The sequence below is a fragment of the Lontra canadensis genome, unplaced genomic scaffold, assembly GCF_010015895.1.
Source record: "Lontra canadensis isolate GAN:19392208 unplaced genomic scaffold, GSC_riverotter_1.0 scaffold51, whole genome shotgun sequence".
Taxonomy (NCBI): domain Eukaryota; kingdom Metazoa; phylum Chordata; class Mammalia; order Carnivora; family Mustelidae; genus Lontra; species Lontra canadensis.
The window spans coordinates 6526719-6546675 of NW_022631045.1; the positions used below are offsets into that span (position 1 = coordinate 6526719).

The 19957-nt window shown below is 42.2% G+C and overlaps 1 protein-coding gene across 5 annotated transcripts in view; it reads right to left on the reverse strand.

Annotated features, from left to right (window-relative positions):
* The window catches only part of ENOX1 (ecto-NOX disulfide-thiol exchanger 1), a 283781-nt gene that overhangs the window by 170461 nt on the left and 93363 nt on the right, over nucleotides 1–19957 (reverse strand). For all 5 annotated transcript variants that reach the window (XM_032873965.1, XM_032873963.1, XM_032873967.1 and 2 more), the window contains one exon: nucleotides 547–720. In XM_032873965.1, the coding sequence (XP_032729856.1) occupies nucleotides 547–720 (174 nt within the window). The remainder of the gene's footprint in view (nucleotides 1–546; nucleotides 721–19957) is intronic.

A 19957-nucleotide genomic window follows, 5' to 3' on the forward strand; every position in this document is an offset into this window, starting at 1 on the left:
AGCCCATAAACTTAGTATCTGAGACTAAATTAAAAAAAAAATTCTGACTCATTTATTTCATCAAATGTATGTTTCCTTCAAGCAAATGCCATTTGGCCCAGAAACTCTGAGATGCGGCCTTCCCCCAAAATTGCTAACTGCCAAATTAATTCAATTTTCCATCGAGCAAAGCACATTTCAGAATTTTTCTCCCACATTTGTGAAGATGGATAGAAACGCTCATATATTTCACACCATGTTCTGCGGCAAATGCTAGACTTTGCTGCATGCAAAAAGATTCTTAATGCTGGGTCTGTATCTCCACATCACATACACTGGCTTCATGGTGTCGGTTCAGCTCCTGGATAGAACCCATGGACACAGCCCCATCCATTTGTGTGAATCTAGAGACAAAAGCCTCCTGTCAAATGGATCCCCACTTGGTGCATCCATGGGGAAGAATTCCAAGTCACATCTGAAAGTGCATGCAATGCTACATTACAAAAAAAAAAGGAAAACTTAAATCTTAAATGGAGGAGCAGATTATTTGTTGCAGGTATCACTTACTTGGATTTTGAGGGAAAAGAGTACAACTTTTGCAGTGGATTATTTCTTTGACGACAGCCACTTCTGTTGGTGGTGGGGGTGGCACCAGCCCCAGGCCTGGAATCATTGGGTTAATGGGCGTAATCCCAGTCATCATGTTGAGGCCTGGATCAAAGCCTGGGACACAGATTGAGTCTGTAAAGTACACAAGATAACATTTTGGCTGGAGGGTCTTAAATCCATTTTCATTGTTATTTTGCTGTTTTCCTGCAAAGATTATTTGACTTTACACTTTCTTTCTTTTTTTTTTTTTTTTTGGTTAGGAATTTCTCCCAGCATAAGATATAGCCTTGTAGAGAGCTATTCCAGAAAGATAAAGAGAAAATAAAAGATGAACTTGAAACTACACGAAAAGGAAATTATGTCACTTAAAACATTAACATGGCAGAACAGAACACAGCATATTAAAGTGGAAAACCATGCACCATGAAGCTTTGCTATTGTTGCAAATGTGATTTTCTGTGTCTTCACATCGGCGTATTGTTTATACTTGCTGCCTTATGACCCAGAATGTGGGAAGAATGCCATTTAACATTGAAGTGCCCTGTGAATCTAATTGTCAGTCTGGTTTTCTCAAAAGAGCCTTCTTCTCCAAGTGACCTAGATTTAGAAAAGTCCAATTTATATGTGCATACTTTATAATGATGCATTCAGGTCCAACCTAACCTATTTCCCCCAGGAAATAAAAAACAAAGAGTTATTACTATGGCTGGGTTAAGTACACATAGGCACAGAATTAGCTGTATATGCTTCTGCATTCCATCGGATGATCATACTTTCTTCCCATAATTCAGTCAACAAATAAATAATGGACCAACCCTCCTGAAATCTTTATCCCCTTTTATTAAAAAAAAAAATACACTCTGTATAAAAATGTAAGGGGGCTAAAAGAATGGGTTTTCCAATATAAGCAATTTTTTTTTTTTTTTAGCATTGTAATGAAACAAGTAATTTCGATGGTCATATACAGGGATTTTCTTTTCCTAAAGAAGTCAGATTGATTTACAAGCAGGGATTGTTAGAATACTGTGAAGGGATCCGTCTCTGAAGAGCACTTCTGTTCACAGAAAGCAGACACTCTCACTGGGTGCTGTGATGATGCTCAGGGAGACATACAGGAGCACGGATGCCACCAGAAGCCACAGTGACCCTCTGCGACTCCTCAGCAATGAACTCCCTTTTCTTTTCCTACTGTCCTATCTTTTCTCCTTCCTCTTCCTAGATCATTCCCATTCCACCCTCTTGGTTCTCAGGGACAGCCTCTGCCTCAGCCCAGGCGTGGTCTCACTCTGCTTACCTGTGCTGAAAGGTAGGCGACACCCAGAGGCAGATGAAGTGACAGGGACACCCTCTGTTTATGAAGACACTCCAGAGCATACAAAACACCGGCAAACACTCTTCCGCTTGGGGAAAAGGCTTGTGATAGCTTTCCTCTATACCCTGGATATTTCTGCTCCTCTGGGTCCAACAGAATAAGCAGGGTGCTCCTGATCTCTAACCCCAAGAGGACTGCTGTCCCATTTCTTAGGAAATCTATCTAACTTGAGAGCGCACCAGCAGGACTTCAATAAAATGAGGTTGTTTTTTTTTTTTTTTTTTCCAATTTTGGTTTTGTTAAAAAACAAACAAACAAGCAAAAACCACATACATATAAATGCCAAATAAGCATTCTCGTTCAAAGGCGCCACCTTGACATTCTTGGTATTTCCTCTGTAATTATGGTTCTCGGTTTCTTCGTTTGTAACGTGGGACTGTTAGGCTGAATAATCTCTTTGGGCACTAGTGTTCCACAGTCTGTGCTGACATTGCTCAAAGCAAGTGAGACAGAAAAGATAGAAAAGCTGGGAAGTGACAGAGAGGATTCACCCTTGGAACTTAAAATGTTCCTAAAGTTTCACAGGTCTTATTCTCATTTTACAGATGAAGAAATTGAGGCATAAAGTAGTTGCATGGAATCCCCAGCATCCCAAAGCGGACACATGGGCAGAGTCTGCTCGGCGCCCTGGGTCTCGGTCTCGGTCTCCATCTCTGGCTCCTTATGTAAACAAGACTCTTTGGACTACCTTAATGTCTCCATGTAGAATGACCCGACTTGATGATTCACCTGATACATGTTACTACTAAAAATTTATTCTGATCCAGCTGCCGGATCTAAAGGGGGAAGTTCCAGAACACAAGGGCTTTCAGTGTCAGCATCACTGAAACAACAGATTGGCTTTCAAGGTGAATATTTTAGAAATTGAAATATTGGCAGGCTCATGCCTTTATTTAATCTCATTCCATGCACAGGATTTGTCTGTTCCTTTCCTGGCCTGGCCCTCACTGTTGTTTGCCAACATAAGGTGATTTAAGGCTGAAACCGCTCAGGACAGCAAACCCTGTGAATTACAATAACCAGATGTTGCCCACAAATGAGATGAGAAGCCCGGCGCTTGCATCCTCTGTTAGTTGTAACAGACTTCTGTTTCCTTTCGGAAGGCCAAATAAATAAACACGTCTTTAGAAATCGGGACAAAAGACACTACTCTTGAGCGAAATATTTTAATATAGAGCAAGAGTTACTTTGCTTTTTACAAAAACATCAATATGAAGAGACTCTGAGGTTTAATGAAATCTGCATGGTGAGTGCAGTAGCTTGAAAAGAGCTTAGAAAGGAATTAACACTTAAATTATGTTGGACCTCAAAGGATCTGAGATTCAGTATTTGAGAGGAGGAAGTAGGAAAGCATTAGATTTTTTTTTTTTTTAAATAAGAACCCATTACTTTTTAACAATATATGAACAGATGGAAATTGTTTTCTCAAATAGCACAGGAACCTATTATGTACTAACTCATTAAAGCAAATGCACACTTTTTGGGAGTCTGAGAAAGACGCAGACACAGGAGGACAAAGGTGAGGAGAGAATGCAAGCTCCAAGAGTCAGTTCCTTGTCTTGCTTAGAAAAGCTGCCCCTGTGAACTTCAGAGATAATGAGTTACAATTCCACTCAGGAAAAGGAGGAAGAAGGCTTAAATTGCAGCAAGAAAGAATCCAGTTAAGTATAGAGTAGAACTTTCTTTCAGAAATTGTACTTAAGTAAGAGCAAGGGTTATTTATTTCCAAGACCGGAGCCCTGTCCAGATTTCCCCTTGTGTTGCAGACAACGAGCACACAGGAGCCAAGGCCAAGGCTCAGAAAGCATGTCTTTCTCATTGTCTTTTCCCAACTGGACAAGACAAAACCAGAAAAAAAAAAATCCTGTTTCCTGATTCATACATAGTCCAGTGTTTCTTCAATTAGACGAGCAGGTGGCAGAGGGCAGGTTCGGGTTTGAGTTCAGGGTGTTAAGAGGCATGGCAGTATCCATCTTTCGATCATTCATGTGGCAGTTCCTGGGCACGTACAATTGCTGAGATATGGGGTCAGGAACTGCAACATGGTCCTTGCTTGGGGAAATCTCTGGGTTTAAGGAGAACGTGAGGATGGGCACCAAACTTAGCAGAAGACTTGAGAAGAGTAAACCGAGACTCATGGAGTGGCCCAGGAAGAGATGGGCCGGGGACAGCCTGATAAGCTTGGGGGACTCCAACCTGCTGTCAATGCTACAGCCATAGTGAGCGAGTGACACTGTGACCCGTGTCCTGAGAGGCTGCAGGAGTCAGGGTAGAGGAGAAGGGATCTTGGCACTCAAGCTCGTGGTTTTATTCTCACTGGGACAGCAGCCAGCCAAGGTCAGATGTGCACTCTGCCGGGCAGAGGCCCCTGCCTGCTGTGCTGTACCCCACCCCTCCTTCTCCATTGGTCCACTGCCCCGAGCAGCAGCTGGCCCCCTTTCTGCCCTTTCCAACATCAATGCCTCCCTGAAGTCTAATTATTGGCAATGAGAACTTGACCCCACTTGGAAGAAAGGCAATAGAGAGGCCTGTCTTGGTCAAGTCTGGGCCTAATTAGGGTAGGTGTGGGTATGGATGCTGGGCTGGGCTGAGGTTAGGGGGACAGAGGTACACTGTCAGCTCCAGGAACAAGTGTGGCCCAGCAGACAGGGCACCACGTTAAAAGAGAATAATAAGAGAAATGAGGCAGCAATCAGGCCAAAGGTTAGCAGGAGGTCTAATTCCGGGCAGGGATCATTAGCAGCAGTCAAAACACAAGCACAGGCAGGCCAGCTTCACCAGGGAACTCTGTTGGCAGGTCATCGGGCCTGAACCACCCTGATCCAGGTTCTGACTCAGTCCAGGGCCCCCTTCCTTGTACCTGAGGCCCAAGTGGGACCTCGAGTCCAGAGAGATATGAGGCTTGGGGGGGCCAAGGCAGAGCAACAGGCTGGAGGGGCTCTGAGAATCATGTAGAAGCTCCTCTCCTTTCTCCAGAGGACTTACTGCCTCAGAATATGATCCATTATCATTGGACAGAGAAGCTATGTGGTGATATGTGGGCTCATTCTGTTCATTGCAACTGACAGCCCTAGTCTTCTGTAATGTCGGTTAAATACACAGACTATTAAAGCAAATGCTTTTTTTTCATTCCATGTCCTCCTTTTCTCTAATATTCTCAAAAATTGTTTCATGATCAGAAAATCAAAAAAGGAAAGCAGATTCTGAAAAAGGTGAACTTGAACTAAAAGGATCTGGGCAACAGCTGAGGGACCCCAAGGCTGACTGGTTCCTCAACCTCTCTGGACTTCCGTGTCTTCTTCAGATAAATGTGAGCATGAACCCAGACATACTATGTCCACAGAATGGGAGCCTCAGAGAGTACCGTCCGTGCGAAGGCAGCCTATCAATGTGTCAGGAGCCCAAATCCGCAATCAAATGTACCTGGGACCATGTCCTGGATCTCCCACACACTGTCTGTATGACCTCAGGACCTTGAATCTTCCTAAGCCTCATTTATAGTATCTGCAAAATGCGGATCATCATATTTAAATTGTAATATTCTTGTGAGGATTAAATGGGATTTTTAAAAAATCTGAAGTGTTGAACATAATGTTTGGCACATGGAGAATACGCAAAAAATGGTAGCATTTATGTGCAATGTGAATATGTATTTCATGTATAATATTTATGTAACCTTATATAAATATGTTATTCATATTGTAGACACAGAAAGGATGACGATGACAACGACGAAGTATTTCTTTTGACAAACATTCAAGTGCCTACTAGGTATTGGATGTTCCGCAAGGTACTTTGCCTGTAAAGATGTTATATGAGTCGCTCCTGCAATGAAGGGACAGTCTGATGAAAACACTCCTGTGCAGAAAATGACAATACAGTATGACAACTGTTGTGAGACATTTAAATGGGAGATGCTAAGCACAGAGAAGGGGAGCATGAAAGCAGTCTGGGATACAGGTGTGATGGTTTCTGTCATATCTCTCTGAACAGAGAGGCTGAAGTCATGACCCCCCGGTACCTGTGATGTAACTTTATTGAGAAAGAGGGGACTGCAGATGTATCCAAGGGAAGACAATGTTACAGTCAATGAGGGTGGGCTCTGTCTGATAGGACTGGTGTCCTCATAAGCAGGGAAGAGACACAGGTGTGCGGAGAGACCACCACGTGACAACGGAAGCAGATTCAGTTATGTAGCTGCAAGCCCAGAATATCAAGAATTGCTAACAAAAACCAGAAATGGAGGGAAAGACATATAACAGATTCTTCCCTGGTTCCTTCCCAGAGGGAAGATGGCCCTGCCAACACCTTGCTTTCTGACTGCTTGTCTCCAGAACTGAGAGGATAACATTTCTGTTTGAAGCTGTTGCAGGGTTTGTGGTACTATGTTAAGGCAATTCCAGAAACTAATTACAGGGGGAAAGGGTCACGATAGGAATGCTAGAGGGAGTGACAGCTGACCTGAGTCTCATAAAGGATGACTTCTATGAGTATATAGAAAAGATGTTCTTGGGGCGCTTGGGTGGCACAGTTGCTTAAGTGTCTGACTCTTAGTTTCGGCTCAGATCATGATCTCAGGGTCATGGGATTGAACCCCGCGTCTGGCTCTGTGCTCAGCATGGAGTCTGCTTGAGATTCTCTCCCTCTCCCTCTGCCCCTCTCCCGCTTGTGCGTCTCTCTCAAATAAATAAATAAATCTTTAAAAAAGTTATTTCAAAATATACTTATTAGGATCATAAATACAAAGGAGATTTCTAAATGTTCTCTTAGAAGAAATGTTCAAAACCAGTTCCCTAGAGGCAGGATCGCTCTTATGTTTTCCCCTTGTGAAAAAATCCAACCTTAAAGATGGGTACATATTTATCAAGAACAAATCAACCCTAAAGATTATAAGTTAACATTATAGTATACATTATGAGGTAAGGGAATGCCTACAAGCAGAATCAAGGAAAGTTAACATTGATGATGCTTTTGTGATCTTTCCAAAGAGATCCAAAGGTGGTGAGGTATGTTTTCTATTTGAATGCAAGATATATACCCAAGGGAGCTCCTGGAGCCTGGCTGTGCTCACGCTGTAAACAAAGACCTCATTCCATAAATAAAACCCTCTGTCTCCTTTGACTGGGGATATAATGCTGGCAGGACGGAGGAATGCAGCCATCAACAGCTATTTTAAGTGCTGTTGACATGAGTGGGGAGATTTGTGTCCATGTTTGAAACTGTGACACGGCACCCAGTGAAGAAAATTTCCACACTTCTCGCCAAAATTGCTGCAGAGAGCAATGACTGCGGAAAGAAGTCTGTCAGATCTTTCCAGCCACCTGTGCGTGGAGCATGTGCTTGAAAACCAAATATAATTGGAGTGAGCAGGAAGTAAAAGCGCATCAGAGGTCCTGTGAAATTCCCTCGCACCGCGGGCTGTGCGATTTGAATTTGACACCAGTGCTCAGTACAGAGGCCTGAACTGTCACACTCAAAGTAAGCTGCTCTGTTTTCTGAGCCTGTGGAAACACACACTCTTCAGACACAATGGGCCTCACAGCTGAGGCATAAAGACCATGCTGGCACATGCCAGGCAGGTGTGGAGGGGCTCACTTTCACAAGGAAGCAAAGGATGCCAGGCCTCACCACAGACTGTGAAGTTTCAAAGCTGAAAGAGATTTTGAGCATTTCCTAGTCTGACCTTCTTGATTGAGTGATGAGAAAATGGAGGCTTCTCGAGGTTAAGTGACTTGCCCAAAGTGACACAGCTGGTTAAGAGTAGAGCTGAAATTAGGATGAGAGGTCCTGCCTGCTTCACCATTGCGCATTTGAGTTCCCCACATCTCCCATCCTGCCTTCCCTAAGACACATCTAATGACAGATTATTTGCTACTTCCCAAGACAGTCCATTCCCTTTTCTAACGGTTTCACAGTGAGAGATTTACCTCTCTTATATTGCCTCAGGACCTGATATCCTGGACTAAACCCATTGTCCTGATTCTGCTCTCCTGGGCTATTGTCAGAAGTCTGCTACTCTGTCCTAGTGCTGCTGGTCAGTTCCACGGAGAAGGCTCCGGGAGCACCTGCGTCTTCTTCAGCTCGGCCTCAGTGACCCTGCTTCCCTCAACTCTTCCACAAGTGACTTCCTCTAAAACCCACCTTTTCTGCAGTCTAGGGGAAACTCCAGAAATAGGCCCTATAGAATCTGACCTATGGGATTAGCAGTGCTTTTGACCTTTCTTGATTCTGAGTTCTATCCCTTGTGGCTGACCTGGTACATTATGATTAAAAAACAGTGGCTACACTCAAATGCTTGCTTTGGGCCAGGTCTGCACTGAAAGTGTCACATCAGCTCATGCGTGAGTCTTTCTGGCAGTCTCATCGTGGAGTTGACACGTGTCAAATGACCTCCTTCAACTAAAACATGTATGTCATGTCTCTGCAGGGTGCTGTCATACAACTTTGTGGTTGAAGTTTTTAAAACTAAATAAAAGGGTTTGTGTTCTCCATTGGGTTTTCCAATACTTTTTTCTTAGAATCTCCTTCCGTCTTGGGTTTTCCCCACCTGGCCCTCAATATCTATACAATGGCAAGACAACTCTTTCTTAAAGTTCCTACCCCTTCTGATTTCTCCTTGCAGGTCAGACTCAGCCACAGAAGAAAAGAAGACCCTCTTAGACAAATCTGTATAGACTCTTTCCCCCTAACATTTACTTCTCCTAAATTCTTGTTGCTTTCTTGTTCTGAGGGACAGGGCCAAATTCTCACTGCACAGGGGAGGGAGGGGGTCACTCTGAATTCCTTGGGTTGGAAGCTCATGCTGAGTAATTTGCTCTGCTCTGTGGCCGGCTGGTACCCTCACGCTTGTGTCTGTGTGCGTCTGAATGCTCTCCATAGCAAACCGCTGGGTGCCCAGGTCATCTGCCCTACACCCGGACAGAGTAACTTGAGGGCTTGCCTATTTTCTTTTAATGGAGTTTCCCCTTTCTCAGTTCCTAGTTTAAAACCTCCGTAGGCAACCTCATCCAGTCGCATGCCAAAACCTTTCAGACAGAAGTCTGAAAGTGACTTGACTTTCTACTTGACTTTGAAAAACCTTTCTACATCATTGCATTGGTACCCACTGCTATGTGGGTTCTTATTAGCTCTCATCTGGAGGATTCCGAAAGCCACTTTGTATGCCCAGAGGTCGTGGCTTCTTTATCTCCTCCCCTCCACCTCCCCAACCCGGTGCCCGTCTCACATCCCTGAACCTGGGATCAACCAGCTGTGCCCATGGGAGACCCACGAGAATAGGCCCTAATTGGGGCCTCTAAATTACTTCTTTCAAACTTCTTTTCACATCCCCATCTCATTAGCCGATGATTAATTTTCTCTCTGTACCGTGTTATGTGACTTTGTCCAGCAGGACTGTTGCATAATGATAGAACAAAGAGGACTGAATAGTCTGTTGGTGTTCTCTGCTTTGAACCTACTGACAGCCTTACAGCACAGGGGGCAGAACACAGCGGCGAAACACGGTGGAATCGTGGAAAATGGTTTTGAATATTCAGTTAAACATATAAGAAGCACCTGTAATTCATAGGTATCTATCCATTGATCTTTTCAAGGATGGGACCCTCTGAATATATATGAAAGTCTAACTGATTTATGTCAACACGTTTCTTTCTGGCATTCAATGCCTCCTCGCTCTTCAGAGCTGTTCTTCTCTGAAGTCAGACTGATAGCCTGGCATCATATTGATGGAAAGCCCACTGTGGTCAGTGGCCGTGACAACAGAGGTGATATTCATAGCGTGTGAATTTCTACACAGGGATCTTCTCTTCGAAACCTGCATTTTCCCAAGATAATAATGCAAGGGCTAACCTTTTGATTTTATTTATCCACCTTAGTTTTAGTTTACAAAGGCATTGGGGAGATAGGGAACATCTCATAAATTTAAACAAGAACAAAGGAAAAACTTATTCAATATTTAGCTTCAAAGAAAACATTCACATCACATTATTTTAAACAATTTATGTAAGTTTCAATTTAAACTTACTGCTTGAAGGGGCTGAAGCAACACAGAGTTTGTCTCTTTAAATAAGATCAGCATATAGCCCTGGGCTGGGGGAGAAAATAGAGCCTCTTTTAAAAGCAAACACATCATGAGCGCTCCTAAAGGAAACTTCGGGTCGTGTGTTGTTTTAAAATCACAGACTGATCCAATATTAATTTAATTTTTCTACTTGGCTGTGTGGGCAAGGACAACCGGCTGGGAAGAAACAAGAGTTGAAGATGGAAAGAAAAGAGACATCCAAGGGAGAGGCAGCAAGAGGGAGAGGGGACACCTGAGTCCTGGGCTCAAGGACAGGCTTTCTCTGCTGCTCAGTGTCCCAACCTCCTTAGGCCTTGGGTCTGAATCTGCCAAAAGAGTTTTAAAAACATTTTTATATTGATAGACTTGTTGTGAGGATTAAGTGAGTTAAAGCATATAAAGGGCTTAAAAGAGTGCCCAGTGGAGGAAGCACTCAGTGCATATTAGCTGTCGTTTGAACCAGGAAGATTATATTTGTGTGCACACCTGTATGTGTGCGCTACTCAGTGTACATGGTTCCACGTCACCTTGGTGTCCTTGCTCTTTAAAAAAAGGCATATCTCAATTTTCTGTTGCCTTCTAAATTAATGTTTTCTTACCTATTCTGACTTCAAGAAGTAATTCTTTGGGTGGAAATCAGGAAGGTTTTCTAGGAAATTAACTAATGAGGCAGTGCCTTCTGCCACAGAAGGGATTCCTCCAACAGAGAAATGTATTAAGAGGGGGGAAAAAAAAAAACAAGCAAAAAACCCCTGTCTATCCCCAAGGGCCCAAGATGTTTTCCAGTGCCTAGAAATGAGAACTACAGAGTTCAGAGCTGTTTGCTATTTCCTCCCTGCTTTTTCTGCCAAGAAGATTAGGTTTTATACCCAAATTCACTAGGTGGGCTCACTCAAGTTTGGCTCTCCGCTTTCCCCAGAAACTTAGTTTTTCCACTGCAATCCTATTGTATTTATTTCAGTGAATAGGTCTATGTTATTAAGCTTCTTTACACACACGCACACCTTTCTAATAAATTAAAGTCGAGCAGCACCAGATTTTAAAAATACTTTCTTACATCTGAGACCCTGGCCAGATTTAGTTATTTATACGTTGATAGGCATTTTAATTTAGAAAGCATCAAGGCCACGTCCTCCTCTCCAATAGCCTGTCATTTCTGGCAAACACCCTGAGGAATGCCAGTAGACAATTTTTCAGAGAAGTAAATGAAAGTGGAATGGTTCAAGTATCAAATTCAGCCTCTTGGGCTGAGTGCAGCCAATGTGGAGAAGCGTTTCTCGGGGTTTGGTGCAGTAGTGTGTCTTCCCCTACAGGGCTGACCCCTGGACATGAAAAGCTCCAGAGAAAAACATGCCCCAAACAGTGGGTTATTTCTCCCATGCAGTTTGTTTTGTTTTTTGTTTTTTTCCTGGAGAGCGCAAGGTTAAAAACAGAAACCATTACGCAGATTTTCATTTAAAATTCATCTATTTCCATCCATTTATCAATTCAAAGAATGTTTTTGTTCCTCCTTCGGGGATCTACGTCTCCTTCTTGTCCCCAGAGGTATCCAGTTTTGAACTGTTACCTTTATGCAACATTATATTTTCAAAATCCCTTTTCAATCTTTCAATAAGCTAGTTTTCATCACATCTCTCCAAGGCTCCTTTACCCCCACCCCACCGGCTTTGCACATGAACGAGGGAGTGGAGGTTGGGGAGACAAGAGACGTCTGTTGGCAGCATCCCTGGATCTGGAGGAGAAGCAAACTGTGGTCCCCGCTGTCCTGGCTGTGATGAGAGCCCACCTGCCTGTGCTTTGCAGGCCCGCACGGCACACAGAGAAAGAGCCAGGATGCACCCTATCTGGGCCTTCATCCCATCCCCCCAAGGTTCCTCACCTCCCATGTAAGGCTAAAACCTTCCACGCTCACTTCGCATTGTTATTACGGATGCCCAATTATGTGATGGGCATTTATATGCCAGCAGTTTACAAACAAGGAAATCAATCAATACACAAATGTAAATTATAGGTAGGATTTTTCCTACTACAAAGGTCTCCAGGGCTCCCCAATGGCACTAAGTGCTAATTTTGTGCAGAAAGAGAATTAAATAGATTATTCTGTATATTTCTGTGCTTTGGAGTATACACAAACCTGGCAAGAGGGAGGAGAAGGAAGAGAGGGAGGAGAAGAGTAAGCAAGAATGGGTGTGTGTGTGTGTGTGTGTGTGCGTGTGTGTGCGGTGTACGCTTGTTCTTCTCATGGAACCCACATTCGCCATAGAACTACGCATTCTCCATGTCAGGGTCATCTACTAAGTTTTATAGCTGAAAAAACTAAGGAGCTGAGTGGCATACTGCCCTAGGTCCTTCTGATATTTGCTCATTCCCCACTACTAATCATCTACAAGCTTCCTAAGCCATGTGCTAGATGCAGGAGACATGGGAACAAGTCGGGGTCTCTGGCCCAAGGTGCACAGTGCACACACTGACCCAGACATGCGGGCACGTAGCTGCATTGGAGAGTGGCAGCAAAATTCGGGAGACATACTCAGCACCTGTGCCATCAGTCCGAAAAGAGCCTGCCACACTCTGAATTACAAGTGGCCCTCTTCATTGAAAGTATCTCTCAAGTTTAGCCGCTGGGTCCTCAGATCCAAGCACAGAGCACTTTGTAAATATGCAGCCAAGTCAGAGACCAGCCGTCCCTCAGGACTCGGGCCACGCTTTCAAGAGAAGTCATTTTTACTGCATTTATCAAATGACGTTTTGAGGGCAGAGGCCTGTCGGGTGTTTTATTTCTCTTCCTTTGGCTATATCATTATATATTTTTCTCCTCTTCTTAATACTGAGGGCATTCTGGATCACCAGGCTTTCTTTAGGCTATGTTTACATCAAAAGTGCCTGTGGTGTGGAGGTTACAAGGTATGGATTTGTCAGGGACTGAGTCTAAGGCCTAACTTAGAGCTGCTTGTCACTGAATGGGGGACTTCCATTTGCCAGAAACACCAGAATGGAAATGTTAGCTTGGGCATTCACACCCTTAGTCAATTATTGTTACTATTATTTTTTTACTATAACAAGGACAGATCATTACATTTTCTTCTCAAATACATTTGGAAAGTCAGTCAAGAGAATTTGAAAATCTTATCACAGATGGTTAACTTTCTTCCGTCACAGAATGATGGGACAGAGGCATGAGAGATGTGAATAATTTCAAGCATAAAGTGTTTGTTGAACAAACAGAGCCAAGTTTAAATAAAATAAAATCGAATAAACTGGCAGGATGTATCAAGTGTATATCAGGAGGATTTATCCCAGGGCCTTTTCTGCTCAATATCTTTATTCCGTGTTTTGGACAAAGAACTCTATGACATGTTCATCAAATGCTGTCTGTCACCACCAGGCATGTGTGTTCAGGTGTGCCGCAGGGGCTGGGGACACAAAAAGGTTGAAGGCAAATGTTTGAGCTTTGTGTTTCCAGAGAGACAGAAACCTTCAGAGACAACGAAAGTGACAAAAAAATACCCTCATTTGTTGAAAAATACCCTAAAATGAAATGAAATGGCAGATAGTATGTGTTGAGCTCATGCCCAACACGTTCACAGTGGATTATGAAGAGAAAGTCCTACATGTAGGAGGCGAATCCTAATCCTTGAGGAGGAGGTCAGAGAAACCCAGTCCTACAAAGTGTCCTTCACACTGCCCCCCTTTGCCACCATTTGTCAAGGGACTATGGCAGGACAGCTCTGAATTGTCGTCCCCTTAAGGAGCAGATAGGTATGAGCTGGGAGGAGGCATGTCAGACTCCTGCTACGCGCTTCTGAATTCAGGTGCCTGTTGCCCTGCGTTACCCCTCTCCACACGTGGCTGGGGCTGGCGTGCCTTGCATGGGCCTCTCCTGTGGTGGTGGGTACCAGCTCCCAGGGACCCACTTCACACCAGCCTGACCGGGAGGCTTGTTTCGCTGTCGTGATCACTACACCTAATCACCCTTCCCTGGTGCCTCGCAGTGGAGTCTTTGGCTCCCCCTTCCCCACAGGCAGGGCTCAGGGGGATGGTCCTTTCTTTCTCCCAGGTGGGTTGCCCTCTGAGTAAAACTCTGCTGTTGGCAGAGCACTGAGGAATCCAAATGGATCATGGAGGAAGGTCTGAGAAGGGGAAGGGTTCTCATTACAAACTGCGTATTCTAGGTGTCAGGCAGGATGCCAGGAACCTTCACATACATCCCCCCACTTTATCTCCACCACAGTGCAGGGAAAACAAAGGAATGGAGGAAATTTAAGTCCAGGGGTCAGCTAGAAATATCAGAGTCCAAACTCAAACCTAGGTGGGTCTTCCTGCAAAGGTCTTTCTGTCTCACCAGGAATGTCTGTGACAAACCCCTGAGCTGGATGGATTCTGGGTCTCACCACTACACAGGACTGACCTTCAGCTGGTAAACACGGGTGTGGACACATGTCTGGTTAATGCCGACATCTATCTGTTCTGTTTGGTCAGTGCCCAAACCCCAACTTGTTAAATATTTGGGCATCACTGTTGCCCTTATCAAAATGAAATATGCGACAAATAACAAATGTTTGACTTCTACTTCTGGCAATGAAAAGAGTAACAGACACAGGATATACTCCCCCAACTGAACCAGCCAAAAACCTAGATAAAAAATATGAAATATAGTTTTCAGATATTGGATCTCGGGCAATACAAGACAATGATTCCTGAGGGAAGAGAAACAAACAAGGCGAGCCATAGGATTGCCCAGCCTGGAGAGATCATTGCCAAAAGAGAGCTTCTAGGCTACGGCCCAGAAAAGAGAAACCCTGGAGGGGTCTAGCAGTCTTCCTGATTAAGGTTATAGTTGGTAGTTTGAGAAGGTTAAGGTCACTAGAATTTGCAGGGCAGAGCACTTGAGAGAATAGCACACACACATTCATGTGTACATGTGTGCTCACACATGTCCATGCACACACACATGTCCACGACTCAGAGATGTAAGGCAGGAACATCTTGAATCTTCAGCTGAGATCTAATTAGTGTATGCATGTGAGGAACCTGTGCAAGGCTAGGAGAAGAACGACCCATAGGGATTATAGGAATACTTCAAATAGATCACAAAAGCTAAGAAGAGATCATGTCCCCATCAGCTGGAGTAGAAAAGTCACATAATTCATGAGGTATTGTGTAAAACACTCAGAATGGTACAGCCTCTGTAGTAGGACAAAATTAGTCCTCAACGCTGCTCTGGTTTCCTATAACAAAACTCAAAAGCAAGCCTCAGAATGTTCAAACTCTTTCTAATAAACTTAAATCCATCCCATAATAAGCCTCAAGGATTTTATTTTTTTAAAGATTTTATTTATTTATTTATTTGACAGAGATTACAAGTAGACAGAGAGGCAGGCAGAGAGAGAGGAGGAAGCAAGCTCCCTGTTGAGCAGAGAGCCCGATGCAGGGCTCCATCCCAGGACCCTGGGATCATGACCTGAGCTGAAGGCAGAGACTTTAACCCACTGAGCCACCCAGGCGCCCCAAGCCTCAAGGATTTTATTTTAGGAATGCAAAAATATCCAGCACCTAACAAGGTGAAATTCACATATCTGGCAGCCACTGAAAAATGACCAGATCTGATAGGCTAATCCCTACACCTGTGACTATGTTATTACTTGGCAAAGGGGGATTAAGGCTGAAGAGAGCATTAAGGCTGTTTAATCAGCTGATGGTGAAATAAAGATAAAGAGACTCCCCTACCAGGAATCCTAATACAATCACAAGAGTCCTTAAAAGGGGAGGAGGGAGGCAAGAGAGAAAGACTGATTTAATGTGAGAGCCATCGCTGGCTTTGAAGATGGAGGGGACCACAAGCCACAGGATGCAGGAAGCCTCTAGAGGTTAGAAAAGGCTGGGGCCCCTGGGTGGCTCAGCGGGTTAAGTGTCTGACTCTTGGTTTTGGCTCAGGTCATGATCTCATGAGTCATGAGATAGAGCCCATACCCTGGGATCCTCACTCCACCAGGGAGCCTGCTTAAGGATTCTCTCTCTCCCTCGCAGCACCCCCCACCAATCACTCTCTCTCAAAAATCAATCAATCAATCTTAAAAAAAAGAAGTTAGAAAAGGCCAGGAAGCAAACAGGAATACAGAGCATGGAGACTCTAGAAAGGAATAAGACCCTGATGACATCTTGACTGAGACCAGTGAAGTTTTCTAACCAACAGTGCTGTAAGATAATAAAGTTGTTTTTAAGTCACCATGTTTGTTGTTACTAGTTACAGCAACAGTAAAACAAATAAACAAGAGCACCATATATACAATGAAGCAGGAAAAAGTGACCCATAATAAGGAAAAAAAAAAATCCATAGAAACAAAATGAAACATAACAAAACAAAACCATAAATGACACAGATGACAGAATTAGTAGACAAAGATAGTGAGATAGTCATAACTGTGTTCCATATATTCAAGAATATGGAATAAAGACTGAACATGTTAAAGAGATACATGGAAGACTGAAGCTGCACATCCAAAAATAAGAGCTACACTGTGTGCGATGGAAATAAACTGCATGAAATTAACAGATTAGAAATTAAATTAAAAAACTAGTGATCAGGGCGCCTGGGTGGCTCAGTGGGTTAAAGCCTCTGCCTTCGGCTCAGGTCATGGTCCCAGGGTCGTGGGATGGAGGCCCGAATTGGGCTCTCTGCTCAGCAGGGAGCCTGCTTCCTCCTCTCTCTCTGCCTGCCTCTCTGCCTACTTGTGATCTCTCTCTGTGTCAAATAAATAAATAAAATAATAAAAAAAAGTTAGTGATCATGTAGACACAGAAATAGAAACTGTCCAAAATGAAACAGAGGGATAAGAAATAAGAAAAACAGCAAAAAAAAAAAAAAAAAAAAAAAAGAAAAAAAGATCAGAAAAAGAGCTAAGAAAACTATCAGCAGCCTAATATACTTGTGGTTAAGTTCTCTGAAGAAAGGAGATAGGGTCAGAAAAATATTTGAAGAAATGATAGCTGAGTCATCCAAACTTGGCAAAACTATAAACTCACAGATACAAAAAGCTCAAGAATATAAGACACAAGAAACATGAAGAGAAGTATACCAGGACATATCATAGTAAGTTACTTAAAACCAGTGATAAAGACAAGTTCTTAAAAGTATCCAATGAAAAAAGCTGTATTATGTAAAGAGGAAAATGACAACAAATGAAAGCAGATTGCTTGTTGAAAACAAGGTAAGCCAAAAGACACCAGAGTGACACCTATAAAAAAATTGAAATTTAAAAATATGGCAACCTAGAGTTCTATAACCAGTGAAAATGTCCAAATGTGGAAATGACATGAAGAATTTTTTAGACATAACTGAAAAAAAATTGATCACCAGCAGATCCATACTATAAGAAATATTAAAGGCAGCCCTTTAGGCAAAGAAACATGATGTAAAGTGCAAATCTTAATCTTAATCTACACAAAGGAATGGAGACCAATAGGAAGAGTAAGCATGTTGTTCAACATAAAAGACTTTTTGTTATTTATTTAAAAGATAATTGACAGAAAAAGCAAAAATACTAACAATGTATTTTGGGTTTATAACATATGTAGAAATAAAACATATGACAGCAGGTAACGTAGGAGAAGAGGGGCGAATAAAATTATCCTGTTTATGGTTCTTATACTACACATAAAGTGGTAAAACCAACAAAAGAGATTAAATCAGAATCTTACAACATAATTCAAAATAAGGCACAAAAATAGAAAAGATGGAATAAAGAACAGAATAGACAAAAAATAAGTTAATAAGATTTATTTTAGCTGAATCATATAATCATAGTAAATGTAAGCAATACCCTAATTAAAAGGCAGAATTTATTAGATTAGGTTAAAAAAGAGCCAACTATATGCTGCCTACAACGGACCCATTTATAAGTTTTCATTCCAATAGCGTTAACATCCTGCAATTAGTGCTTTATTAGTTTCAGGTGTACAATACAGTAATTCAGCAATTCTAAGGCACCTGGGTGGCTCAGTTGGTTGGGTGACTGCCTTTGGCTCAAGTCATGATCCTGAAGTCCCAGAACTGAGTCCTGCCTCGGGCTCCCTACTCAGCAAGGAGTCTGCTTCTCCCTCTGACCCTCCTCCCTCTCATGCTCTCTCTCTCTCAAATAAATAAATAAAACCCTACAAAAATTTCAACAGTTCTATATATTACTCAGTGGTCATCAAGAGCCCCATCTCCTATTTCACCCATCCCCCACCCATCTCCCCTCTGGTAACCATCTGTTTGTTCTCTGTAGTTAAGGGTCTCTTTTTTGGTTCCTCCCTTTCTTTTTTTTTTCCTTTGTTCATTTGTTTTGTTTCTTAAATTCCACATATGAGTGAAATCATATGGCATTTGTCTTTCCCTGACTGACTTATTTCACCAAGGGAACATAACAATCCTAAACATTCAGGAACTGAATAAGACGTCAAAATACGTAAAGTAAAAACTGAAAGCACAGGAAGGTAAAATAGACAAATCCACAATAACAGAGATTTCAATAACCCTTTCTCAATAACTGCTAGGACAAGTAAACAAAAAAATCAATAAGGATGTAGAAAACTTAAGTAACACTATCAACCATTTTGACCTAATACTTGAGAAACAATTCACCCAGCAATAGAAGAAAACCCATTCTTTTCAAGTGTACAAGGTACACTTACCAAGAAAGGCCATATTCTGGGCCTGAAGAAAACCTCAATAAAATCACAAAGACACAAATCATTGAAAGTGCAGAGTATATTATTGGACCATAGTGGAATTACATTAAAAATTAATGACAGAAGGACATCTGGAAAATCACCAAATACCTGGAAACTAAATAACGTATTTCTGAATAACTTATAAGTAAAAGAAGAAATTGAAAGAGGAATAGATAGTATTTTTAACTAGATGAAAATAAAAACAACATTCCACAACTCAAGGGATGGGGCTAAAGCAGTACTTAGTAGGAAATTTATGGCACTAAATGTCTGTATTTGAAGAGTCTCAAATCAATGACTTTGGTTCCCACCTTAAAATACTGGAAAACGAAGAGCAAATTAAGCCTAATGTGAGCAGAAAAGGAACTAGTAAAGAGCAAGAGTCAATAAAATAGAAAACAGAAAAATTATAGAGAAATTCAATGAAACCGATCTCCATTATTTGTGAAGATCAGTAAAATTCATAAACCTCCAGTCATTCCCAGGAAGGAGAAGACAGAAGACACAAAATACTGACAGCAGGCATGACAGAGGGTTCTAACTACATACAGGTCCCATACTAATTATAGGTATAAAGAAATACTGAGAACACATTTAGCAGTAAATTTGACAATTTAGATGTTAGAAGAGAGTCCCGGAAAGACACAAATTACCAAAGATGACTAAAGGAAAAATAATCTATACAGTCCCTATTCAAGAAACAGGATTTGCAGTTAAAATCATTCCCATAAAGAAACTTTAAATCCCAGATGATTTAACTGGGGAATTTCACTCTAGTAGAAATTAAATATTAGAGAAAAAAAAATGGTTATTCTATTATACAAACGCTTCCAGAACACTGAAGAGGAGGGAATGCATCCCAGTTCATTTTATGAGGCCAGCATTACCCTGATACCAAAACCAGACAGAGGCATTAGAAGAAAATTATAGACAATATCTGTCATGAATTTCCATGTAAAATTTTCACAAATTGAATCTAATGATCTACATAAAGGGTAATACATCATGACCAAGCAGGGTTTATCCCAGGAATGCAAGATTGGTTTAACATTAAAAAAAAAAAAAAAATCAATCAATGTCATTTGCTGAACTGGAAGGCTGAGAAAGAAAAAAAACACCTGTGATCGTCTCCCTAGACACAGATACAGCATTTTTAAAAATCCGATATCCATGCTCTTAGAAAACTAAAACTTGAAGGAAACTTCCTCAACCTAATGAAGATGATG